This window comes from Pogoniulus pusillus, chromosome 25 (genome assembly GCF_015220805.1).
Source record: "Pogoniulus pusillus isolate bPogPus1 chromosome 25, bPogPus1.pri, whole genome shotgun sequence".
Lineage (NCBI taxonomy): Eukaryota > Metazoa > Chordata > Aves > Piciformes > Lybiidae > Pogoniulus > Pogoniulus pusillus.
In genome coordinates this window covers 3,890,985-3,903,162 of record NC_087288.1, presented here as the reverse complement: position 1 = coordinate 3,903,162, position 12,178 = coordinate 3,890,985, and the positions used below count along the sequence as shown (strand labels likewise).

Below are 12,178 nucleotides of genomic sequence, written 5' to 3'. Positions count from 1 at the left end.
TGTAAGATCTTGTAGGGTGAGAGGGAATGGATTGAAGCTTGAGGAGGGCAGATGTAGACTGGACCTTGGGAACAAATTCTTACCTGAGAGGGTGGTGAGACACTGGCACAGGTTGCCCAGGGAGGCTGTGGATGTCCCTGCCCTGGAGGTGTACAAGGCCAGGTTGGATGAAGCCTTGAGCAACCTGGTCTAGAGGAAGGTATCCCTGTCCATGGCAGGGAGTTGGAATTAGATGATTTTTGAGGTCACTTCAATGCAAACCATTCTGTAAATCTATGGATGCAAGATGACATAAAAGAAGGAATTGAAACAAACTAAATACCAGTTATGTATGAGTTTGAGTCTGTGCCTGAAGGTTTTGCCAAGTAAAATGATGAGATGCTGAAAGTGGTGTTGAAGAGCTGGGGATGTAATTGGTGACCTCATTAATTCTGCTAGGAATACAGGAAAGATTGCACTGAGATAACCTTGAAGAAATGAAGATGTGGTTGTCTTCAGGCTGTCCCACTGAGGCCTGGAGTTCCTGGTTGAGGTTAGTGTGTGCTTCACAACGTGCTTGTAAACCACAGAACAAATCCATGTTCTTTCTGTCAGCAAGTTCTTTTTGTGCTGTTTTAGTGCATTATGCAGCTCAGAGTAACTTACAAAAGAGTTATGATTAGAGAGAATTAAGTGTGTCTGCTGCCTGCATGCATGATGCAGCTTTTAACTGAACTATTTTGTTTGTAAGGGAAAAAAAAAACCATGAAACCACTGGACTGGCAAAACTGAAAATTGTCATTTTCAGCTGTCCTGTACCCAGGGGTCTGCACCTCCACAGCTAAGTCAAGTGATAACTGTGCTGTTTGTGTGATCTCTTTAGCAGGGCTTACAAACTCTTTGAGGTTTGAGAGGTAAAACACTTTTGGTGATGAATATTTATATAGAGATCAGCAGTCAACGTTCTGGCTCAAAGCTGTTTAGCAGTAAGTTTTATTTAACTGTTTTATCGTTCTTCAGTGCAGCACATGCAAAAGTTACTCTGTCCAGTTAGGAAAAAAAGCAGCCTGAGTTTGCTTCTGATGAAATGCCCTCACCCTGAGCCAGCAAGTTGTGACTTGTATGCCAAGTTTTGAGTGTGATCTTTCTATTGTAAGGTGTATTTGGAAAGACAGGAGCAGGGAAGCTTAGATTTAGACCTATCAGGAAATGGTCCACACAGCAGAAAGCCCACTGTAATAATTTCTCAGGGGGTTATGATCCTTTTTATCAGTAAATATAACTGAATGTTTAAAAATCAGAATAGAACTGTTGTATGTGCTCATGGGATGAAAGACTACAAGAGGAATGAATGGTTTAAACTTTATCAGTTAGGGTCTTTCATGCAAGGGTTATTTTGTTAGTGTGTTAAACTTCCACAAAGCCATGTTCCTTGCAGAATTTTACTGTGATAAACAGATGCTAAAATTTATCCATTTAGATGGGATATTAGAAGCAACTTCTTCACTGAAAGGGTCCTCAAAACACTGCAACAGGCTGTCCAGGCAAGTGATTGAATCCCTGTCCCTGGAGGTGTTTCAAAGGTGTAGAGATGTGGTACTGAGGGACATGGCTTAGCACCAGGCTTGGTAGAGAATGGTTGGACTTGATCACAGAATCACAGACTGTTAGGACTTGGAAGGGACCTCTAGAGATCATCCAGTCAAACCTTCCTGCCAGAGCAGGATCACTTCCTGCCAGAGTAGGTCACATAGGAACACATCCAGGTGGGGCTTGAATGTCTTCAAAGGAGACTTCACAACCTCTCTGTGCAGCCTGCTTCAGGGCTCCAGCACCCTCACAGTGGAAACGTTTTTTCCTTATGTTCACTTGGAACCTCTTCTGCTTACACCCATTGCATTTTGTCCTGTCACTGGACATGACTGAGAAGAGCCTGGTTCTGTCCTCCTGACACTTACCCTTCACATGAAACCTTAAAGGTTCTTAACCCAAACCATTCTATGAAATCTATCTTGCAGCAGCAGTGATATATTTTAAGTGTTACTCTGTAACAGCACTGCTTGAGTGTTTGAAAACTATGTTAAATAATACATCCAGCTTCCTCCTTTATTAAAACACATGTTTTTCCATGGCCATATCCCTATAAATGCTTCTTCACCTTTGTGTTTTCAGTTTCCTGCTGGGGCAGCTCATCAGATGAAGTGCTGTGCTTTTGAAATGCAATCCTTTGTTATTTCCATACTAGATGGAGCACCAATTTGCTGTGTTTGACACGCATTATCCACCATGAGGTCTGGCACCGCTGCAAGAGCAGTGCAGTGCCAAAACCTGAGTGCACTGCAACTGCAGCAAAGCCAGAAAATAGTGTTCCTGGTGGTATTGTATTTCAGTGTAAGGTTGAAGCAGCAGAAGATGCAATTATGGGGCTAGATCTGCATTGCAGAACAAACACAAGGATTCTGTTTACCCTTCTTCAAAGGGTAAATGGAAATCTTTCAAATCAAATAGGTTTGCATTTCATACAAATTGGCAGTGTTTCAGTCTGTCATGGTATACTGTGGCATATAGAATGTGTAATTATATGTTGTATCTAGGAAGGTCATAGAGGTCCCCTCCCTGGAGATGTTCAAGGCTATGTTGGATGAGGCATTGAGCATCCTGGTCTAGTGGAAGGTGTCCCTGGAACTAGATGATCTTTAAGGTCCCTTCCAACCCAAACCATTCTATGAATGTGAAGCTGATGTTTAGGTTTCTTTTTTTCACATGCAAAATACTTGGTATCTCTGCTGCTGCTAATAGGGTTTCGGGCAGAGGGCAGGTTCTAGGTTTGCTTTTCTGAACTGTTGCTTGACAAGGGATGCCAGATTTATCTCATGGAGCTAAGAGCCACTCAGCATCCTGCCTCCAGTGGTGGCTAAAAAGGGTGTCCAGGAAAGTCCACGTGAACAGAAGTAGCCCCTGGGGTACTCTTTCGGGTTATGCTTCCAGCCCTTTGGAGGTTTTGAAACATTTTAATGAAAGGCAATTTAGAAGCCTGCATGCAGCAGCTCTGAGAGATGTTTCCTAGATTTGCAGAAGTGTGCTTTGAAGGCAAGGAAGTGGCAGGCAGCTACTAAGAAAATCCCCCACTTTGTGCTACGTGGTGTAGACAAATACCTCCTGGTTTGGACCTTCTCCTCTGTGCCTTGGTCTGCTGCCCCACACTTCTTTTTGCTGGAGATATTATTCCTCTTCCCTTAACTTGCTGTCTCGCTCTCAGTGTTGTGGGATTAATTATTAAGAACAGTGTGGCCACCAGGTTGAAATAGGTTCTCCTTCTGTTCTGGTTTGGGATACTGCATCTGGTTCTAGCCACCCCAGTTCAAGGACAAGGAACTGCTGGAGAGTCCAGCAGAGAGCCACGAGGGGACTGGAACATGGACTTGACTAGGCAAGACTGAGAGAGCTGGGGTTGTTCAGCCTGCAGGAGACTGAGGCCACATCTCAGTGATGCTTATTCAACAGCTGAAGAGTGGCAGGACAGAGCCAGAGTCCTCAGTGCTGTCCAGTGACAAGGGGCAATGGACATGAACTGCAACAGAGGAGGTTCCGCGTAAACGTAAGGAAAACATTGTTCACTCTGAGGGCGGCAGAGCACAGGTTGCGGGCTCCTGTCGCCGGAGACTTTCAAAACCTAGCAGCCTCTGTTCCTTTGTGCTTTACTCTGGGTGACCTTCAGGGCTCCCTTCCAACCCCCACCACTCTGTAATCTGCGGTTCACTGTCCCAGAAACCACTCTAAACATCCCATCGGGCAAACGCTCCGGCAAGATCCGAGCCTAGCGTGGGGGGAGAGGCTGCGCTGCGCCGGCTCACCTGCGCCCTCCCGCTGCCTCCCCCGCCTCAGGGCCGGGACCCGTCGGCGCCGCCCGTCGTGCTGCGGAAAGACTGGGGCGGGAGCGCCAGGAGGGGAGCAGCCTGCTCCGGGTCAGCCCGCAGACCCCTGGGACGCGCTCCCGCACCGCTCCGCACCGCTCCGCGCCTCCCCCAGCCCCGCCACGCCCATCTCCCGGCCCTGCCCTCGGCCCCGTCAGGCGGCCCGAGGCCGCTGGCTCGGAGGCGCTGCAGGCTCGGAGGCCCCAAGCCCCTCGCTAGGCGGCGCTGCAGGCTTGGAGGCCCCAAGCCGCTGGCGGGGCGGAGCTGCAGGCTTGGAGGCCCCAAGCCGCTGGCGGGGCGGCGCTCTGGGCGCAACCCTGGCTGCCTCAGTGCTACTTCCGGTTGGCGGGGAGAGCTGCTTCCGTTTCCGCTTCCCCTGCCCTTGCTGCCGGCCGGAGGTGACAGGACCAAGAGCCGCGATGTGGCGGAACCTGCTGGTGAGGTCGCTCAGGCCGGAACGGGTTGAGCTGGGGAGAGCAGCTTGCCGCTGCCGTGGCTGCTACTGTGTCAGCCCGCTGCGGGGCTGCAGGAGTGGCTCGGGCACCTGGGGTTGTGGCAGCCTGGCCGGGGGCTGTGGCGCCTTCCCGAGTGCTCACCCGGGCTGCGGGGCTCGGCCGCTCGGTGACCTCGCTGCCGGCAGCGTTAAAGCAGGGAGCTGCTGGGAAGGAGGGAAGCGTTGCATTGCAGTCCTGGGCCGCTCTCTCCACCTTAAGCTGAGCTTTAGCTTCTCTTGTCAGTGGTGCCCAGTGGTCGGACAAGGGGCAGCGGGTGCAGGATAGAACACAGGAGGTTTCACTTCAAACGTGAGGACTCGGAACTTCTTCCCTGTGAGGGTGCTGGTGCACTGGAGCAGGCTGCCCAGAGAGGTTGTGGAGTCTCCCTCTCTGGATACTTTCAAACCCTCCTTGACACATTCCTGTATGAGCTGCTCTAGGTGAATCTGCTTTAGCAGGGGGTTGGAATCGGTGTTCCCCAGAGGTCTCTTCCAGCCTCTTCAGTGAAGGGATCGGTGTTCAGTGGCTCTAAGCTACGTTTAGCTCATCACCGCTTTCTAGGGTGTTTATGTGGGCGGTGTGTGTGTTTTGTATGCCGTTGCCTGCAGTCAGCAGCATCCGGATGTTTGCCCTGGGGCCGCGTTTTTAGCGAGAGTGATTTTGCGTGGAAGGAGCAATGTTACCAATGTTGTCGGAGATTGCTGATAGCATGGAGCTGCAGCTGGTTCTTGAGAGGTGACACGTTAACCAAGGTAGACGTTGAGCTATCAGAAGAACTATACGTCAATGGTTTTGGTGTTTTTGCATGTGCTAACAAGCACCAGGTTATATGATCTGACTACAGAAACAGATTTTAGCTTAGAACACAGTAAGGTGTCTTTATACTGTGTGTGTGTGAAGTCTCTTCTTAAGCTTTGTGAATGTTACCTCCTGTGCTGGTGGCTAGCTGGGAGCTATTACATTAGATCCTTGCCTGCACAGATGTGTTTGTCTTACATGTTATTGTCCCCAGCACTACAGACACAAGTTGTGGTCAAGTGAAAGGTGTCCATGCCTGTGGAAGGTGTCCCTACACATAGCAGAGGGGTTGGAACTAAATAAACTTTAAGGTCCCTTCCAACCCAAGTTATTCTATAATAAATTGTGCATAAAACTTAGATGCAAGGGGCAAAGGTTGAGATTTCCACCAAAAGGATGCTGGATTATAAGAGTTCTTTAAATCTCTTGCATCTTACTGAAAGTAACTAGAAAATGACTGAGTTTTTCCTTTAGGCAACCAGTCAAGAAGTCTCTTTGTGTAGTCTGTTGAAAGATTGTCTGAATTCAAAACCAGTGGGGTGGGTGAAGTTTTGTTGGTTTGTTCTTCCTCTCTCTTCCCCTTGGATCTCACTTTCAAAAGAAACTGTTTCTACCCAGTGTGGATATGCTGGAAAGTGTCACTGTTTCTACAGCACTGTTTATCTTTTTTGTTTCAGAGTCTTCACCAGCTTTCCCAGAGGACCATAAGCACTGCTTCACGCAGACAGGTTGAAAATAAAGTTCCTGAGATGCAGAAGCTTTTCCAGGTATTGAATGAGCACTGTTAGTACAATAATGTTAGTTCTACAGAGATTAAGACTATTCATACATGCATACTTGACTTGCTGACTCCCTAGGTTTTTTTTTGGGTTTTTTACCCTGTGAGATGATTTGTGTCTGATTTTCTTATGAGTACTCTGAGATGGGAGAGCATGTCCTGAGAACAGAGACAGACAGCAAGTGAGAGGAGAGAAGTACAGTGAGAAGTTGAACCTGCAGTCTTACAGCTGTAGCCATAGTTCAGAGATGAGCTATGAGGGTATGGTGTTACTGTACTTCTCAGTTATGAAAACAGTCTTCAGGGGTTGGATTCACTCTTAGAAAATTATTCTGTCTGTAAAAATAATCCCTGGAATAACTCTCTCCATGACTGATAGGGCCACCTAGTGAAAACTGGTGGTCCTCCAGGTGCCAGAGCACTGGATACTCCTAGTTGTGAACATAACTTGGAGCAGTAGGTGCATACTGAGGATAGACTAGGCTGGGCTTCAGTGATGTGAAAGGGCAAAAATATGTTGGAATCCTCAACTTAATAGTTTTTGTTTCTCATTGCTTTCCTTTCTTCTGAAAATGAAAAACAATCTTGTTGGGATACTGCCTGTGGACTACTACATTCAGTATGGGCTAAGGGGAGCAGAATGGGTGAGGTCAGAGGGTGTATCTCTTCACCTTTCATTCCTTGTGGAGCAGCAAGTTAAGCTGGGCTGGACTGAGGGTTGCCAGCACTGAAGCTGGCTTGAATTCCAGAGCAGTGTGAACTCACTGGTGTCCAGGAGTTTTACTTCAAGGTGGAGCAGAACAAATTTGTCTATGACACCAGGTGATGGTAGAGACTCCCCACACTGTTGTTCTCTGTAGCAGGGATTAATTATTCTGGAGATGGCTGGGAATTTCTAGGGAATATAATCCTCTCTGCGTCCAAGGGAGCTGGAAATTGGTGTTAAAAGTGTTTAGGCATCTGCCAGTCACTGCTTTAGAAATGAATGTGGACATCAATTACTGCAATCCCCTAATGAGTGGTACCAGAGTGAATGCATGAGAGAAAGTGGAATCTAGATAAGGTTCAGTGTCTATTGGGAGTCAGGAAGATAATTTGGGGAAGCAATTTCTGTTCTGAGTAAATTGTAGTTATACTAACACAATATTGCAGTAACTGTGTTTGAAAGGGTTCTTTTTGTCACTCATTTCCATTAGGAGGACAATGGCATCCCTGTGCATCTTAAAGGTGGCGTGAAGGATGCTCTCCTGTACAGACTGACCATGGGCATGTCGGTGTTTGGTAAGGCTGATGCTGGAACATTTATGCCTTGGTACAAATTCCACTGTGCTAATACTAAAAGACTTTATTTTGGGTACAGTCTCCAATGTAACAGATGTTTCTTCTGGAAATTAGTTCTGTGTTTCCTTCAGGTGGTTGTTTAGAACGTGCAAAGTGTGTGTTAGAGAGTGGAAAATTACTTTTGGACATGTATGTTATTTATTTGTGCCTTCTGAAGTTCAGGCTTGCAAATGGCTTTCCCCCCCCCTCTCTGATTAACAGTGCTGTGGGCTAAAGAGTTATTCAGAATTTATCTCTGGTGTTAGAGAAAGCTTCAACTGCTTAGAAGCTGTCAAAGGTTAGGGCTGGGCCAGCCACTAAACAAATGACAGACTCTCATAGACTCATAGAATTATTTTGGCTGGAAGTGACCTTTAAAATGGTCAAGTCCAACTATCAACCCAACAAAATTCATAGAATCATTTTGGCTGGAAGAGACCTTTAAGACCGTCAAGTCTGATTACCAACCCGACACCCCACCATGGTCAGCCAGTGAGATCATTTAATCAGATCTTTATGTTGAAAAAACAAACACATGCATAAATCATAGAACAGTTTGGTTTAGAAGGGACCTTTAGAGGTCATCTAGTCCAATCCCCCTGCAGTAAGCAGGGACATTAACTGCATCAGGTTGCTCAGAGTCTGATCCAACCTGATCTTGAATTCACTCTCTATTATAAACTTCTCTTCTTTCCCAAAGGGGAAGAGGAAGGGAATAAAGGAGAGAGACTTAAGGTTTGGAAAACGAAAACTACTTTTATTTTCTGGTATTATTTTCATTACATATACACAAATATGTACAAACCCAGGATTGAACCCAAACCCCCTCATGGCAATTGGTCATCATCACCACTCATGCCATGCAGAAGTCCCAGGCTGCCACAGTGGCAGGTGGGAACTGGATTCAGGAGCTGTGTTCTGGAACTTGATTCAGGAACTCCTGAAGAAGAGAGTTCTCCTCAGACAGCAGCTGTTGAAGAGCTTGAGCCTCATGATCCCTCAGCTTTGTACTGATTCAGTTGATCAGTTTAGGGCTTCCTGAACTGTTTGCTCCTCCCTGCAGGTGCAGCCTTTCACTCTGTACCTCCAATGTAACACAAGTTTTTGCAGTGACCTTAGTTTGCATACAGCCCTTGGTGCTAACTGTAATTAACCACTACTGGGAGCAGACCCTGTGAAAATATGTTGTTAACTACAGAAAGTGCAGTTCCTCAGAAGAGGCTGAGCTGAAAAGTGAAATCCCTGAACAGAAACAATTCTCTGCTAACTCAAACCAGGACGAAACCTTATTCTGCACAGGAGCGAAGTGTAGTTACAGCACATGGATGTAGGATCACAGGCTGACAGGATGTCAGGTGTTGGAAGGGACCCAAAGAGATTGAGTCCAACCCCCTGCCAGAGCAGGACCACACAATCTAACACAGATCACACAGGAACACATCCAGACATACATCACTTTCTTCACTAGCCTGGCTCTGTTTAATGCTAGGTGATACTTTTTGTGCTGAGGTTTCACAGAGGAAACCCTGCAAGAATAAATCTAGGCTTTATGATGCTGCCTGTATTTAACCTGTGCATTGCTTATCACATGGTTTTGTAATGGCCTCTAGCTTAAATATGCTGATACAAGGAATTTACTGTTTGGTTACTTTAAGAACGAGTAGCCATTACTTCATGATCATCTGTGTAGGTTCCACAAACATCTCTCCTTTTTATTTTCTCCTATTTGTTTGTTGGTGTTTTTTTTTAATGCAGTCTATTGAGAGATATTTTAAGGCCTTTTTTCCTTCTAAATTGTGAATTGCCAAAAAAATAATACCTGAGACCTGACTGTGGAAATGTATCTTGTCTGCATTGCAGCTGCTCGTTAGTATTTCTTCTGGGCCAAAGTGGGAAAGGAAAGCTGATTTGAAAGGAATGCTGTTTACCATTCTGAACATCTCTTTTCTGTCTCTTCCTTCAGGAGTAGCCTATGTTCTTTACAAGCTGGTTGACATCTCAATGCCCAAGAAGCAGAACTGATTCCAAGATGCCTCTGTGACTTTCACCTCTTCATCCAGTTCCAAGTGGCGGTTATGGTGCTTACTTGGTATAAGCAGCTGGCATCATGCTTGGAATCATAATTTAATTGTCATGTGTTAACTGCCATCAATAAAGCAGTTCTTAACGTTGAATTGTGGTGGCCTGGACTGTATCAGATGTTCTGCATTAAGGTGCTTGTACACTGAGTTGATCAGCACACAGATCTCTGAGTGGTGAACTTCTTTTGTGTTAGTACTTCAAAGGTGAGTTAAATGCCCTGAATGCCTGTGAAAAGGTGATGTCTTGTCCTTATTTTAGGAATTTCACCTTTGGTTTTAGTGGAGTGAATTAATCTTACAATATATGATTAGGAATGTGGAAATGAATGTTGAGGACTTTTTGCTGTATCTTTGTTCTCAGGTCCTGGAAGTTGACTGTAATACATCTGGAAATACAGGAATTCTGTTCGTGATCACTATCCAAAGGTGACAGTTTTACTGTTCATAGAATCTGGATATGCTCTTCCCTAATTTCAGACCATTCATCCTATCATTGCAGGCCTTTGCAAGCAGTCCCTTTCCAGCCTTCTTGTAGGGCCCTCTTCAGGTGCTGCAAGGCCTCCCCAAGGTCTGCCTAGAGCCTTCTTTTTTCTCCAGGCTGAACAGCCCCAGCTTCCTCAGCCTGTCCTCATAGGAAAAGTGTTCCAGCCCCCTGATCATTTTCGTGGCCCTCTGGACCCACTCCCATCAGGTCCATGTCCTTCCTGTGTTGAGGGCTCCAGAGCTGGACTGAGTACTACAGGTGAAGTCTCACCGGGGAAAGTAGCAGAATCCCCTCTCTCAATCTGCTGCATCACCTGTGTATCTTTTACTATGCAGAGGTGCTGGTACTGTCCTCTGTAGCTTCAGGAACTTAGAACTCAACACTTCCATGTAACAGATTTTTTTTCCCAGTGTTTTATTCTGTGCTGCAGCTTAACGAGGCATGATATTTCCTGAAATGATTTAAAAGCATGCAAAGGTGGTTAGCAAGTGATGGTGTGTTTATCTTGTTGCCCTGCTTTCTGGGAGACTGGACATTGGAGGAGCAGAGCTGACATTTCCACTGCGTTTGGATGGCCTCAGGTAACCATTTTTATCATAACTTAAGCTATGTTATGTGCCCTCAGCAATAACATGTTTGAGAAGGGCTCACCTGCTCTTTTTCACCATCAGAACTGTGTGACAGCTCCCTGCCTATGAAGGCACTCAACAAATGGCTGGTAGAGGTAATGGTTTGATCATGATCCACTCTGAAGTCCTCTTTCAGGGGCTGAGGTGGTGGTTATCAGCTTGCTAGAGCACTGACAACTACAAATGCAACTGGAGATGCATTGTTTTCTTGGGAGAAGAAAGATTTGGTTGTAGTTTAGGATTAGGCAGAGATACCAAGTAGTTGTTAGCTGCTATCATATATTCAGCAGAAAGGCTTCTATATGAAATACTTCCAGTGAAAATGCCTGCTTTATGGAACTGCCTTTGGAAGTGTCTTCAACCTGGTATGATAATCTGAAAGCAGGTTGTAGTAAGGTGGGTGTCAGTTTCTTCTCTACACCAGCAAGTGATAGTGCAAGAGGAAATGGCCTCAGGTTGCACATGGAGAGATTTAGGTTGGATATTAGAAGAAACTTCGCTGAATGGGTTCTTAAACGCTGGAAAGAGGCTTCCCAAGGAGGTGGTTCAATCTCTATCCCTGGAGGTGCTTAAAGGATGTGATGCTGAGGGTCATGGTTTAGCACCAGCCTTGGTAGAGTTAGATAACAATTGGACTTGATCTTAAAGGTGTTTTCCAACACCTCTACTCCAGTGCCTCTTAGTAGCTGTTGCAGTTACTGGGGCAGAACACATCTGGGGAATTAGTGCTAGCTACACATTTCTTGGTTCATCTTCCCAACAATTCCTGCCTTTGTAGCCCCACTGTTAAGATGCTGCTTTGGGGTTATGACACTGAAGGTCTGATGTTGATTCTAGAGCAGATTCTAACCAAAATAAATTCCATCACAATCCTTTTGTTTCTCTTCTTGGTTTTCTAAGCCACAGAAATGGGCACCAAAATGTAGCTTCCCTCTACAGGCCTATTTTAAGCCTCTTGTGGATTAAGCTTGGTTAAAGCTTTTCACTGCTACCCTGGAGAAGCAGACTACACTTGTTAAACCTGAGGCAAGCCTGAGGGGAAGAGCCATTGTGCTCAGAACTCTTAAAAAAGGAGAGTGGGAAAGAATACCCTTGGGTGGTAGTCTCTCTGCATGATAGGTTTGGCCAAGGGCCTGAAGAACGTCTGGGAAGCAAGGTCTGACTTACCTGGAGATGAAAATTGTTGCCTGCAAAGAAGAGAAAACTCACAGGATGGTGAATGATATTTCAGAGTGTGTGAAGGAATTGGTCTGCTCTCTCTGACACTTGTAAGGCTTCGGCTGCTGCTGTGTACCCACGGTTACTGCTACCAAGATGTGGACCAAGTAGTGGACATCTGGAAGGCAGTATGAGGGAAGATCAAAATCTTTCAAAATCCCACACCTTTTCCACCTGCAGGAATTATGAAGAGCACTTAAAGATGCAAAATTGCTTTATATAGTCTAGACTATAAAAGTCCTGTGCTGAGCTAGACAGTGAATGTGCATTTCTGTGTGCAAGCAACCTGGAGCTGCTCTTGTTCTTGCAGTCAACCACATCTTAGAGTTGGCTACCTCAGGAATCAGCCTGGAGATGAGAAGGCTTTGAGGAGACCTTGCAGTGGCCTTCCAGTATCTGAAGGGGACTACAGGAGAGCTGGGGAGTGACTATTTACAAGGTTTTGTAATGACAGGATGAGGAGTAATGGGTTTAAACTGGCAG

At 46.0% G+C, this 12,178-nt stretch overlaps 1 protein-coding gene across 1 annotated transcript; it reads left to right on the top strand.

Moving 5' to 3' along the window:
• The first annotated feature begins 4,220 nt into the window (after positions 1–4,220).
• LOC135186504 (cytochrome c oxidase subunit 7A2, mitochondrial) lies at positions 4,221–9,457 on the top strand. Its single transcript, XM_064164220.1, has 4 exons — positions 4,221–4,330; positions 5,863–5,952; positions 7,160–7,244; positions 9,247–9,457. The coding sequence occupies exons 1-4, from the start codon at positions 4,313–4,315 to the stop codon at positions 9,303–9,305; spliced, it is 252 nt and encodes an 83-aa protein (XP_064020290.1). The 5' UTR covers positions 4,221–4,312; the 3' UTR covers positions 9,306–9,457.
• Positions 9,458–12,178: the final 2,721 nt, after the last annotated feature.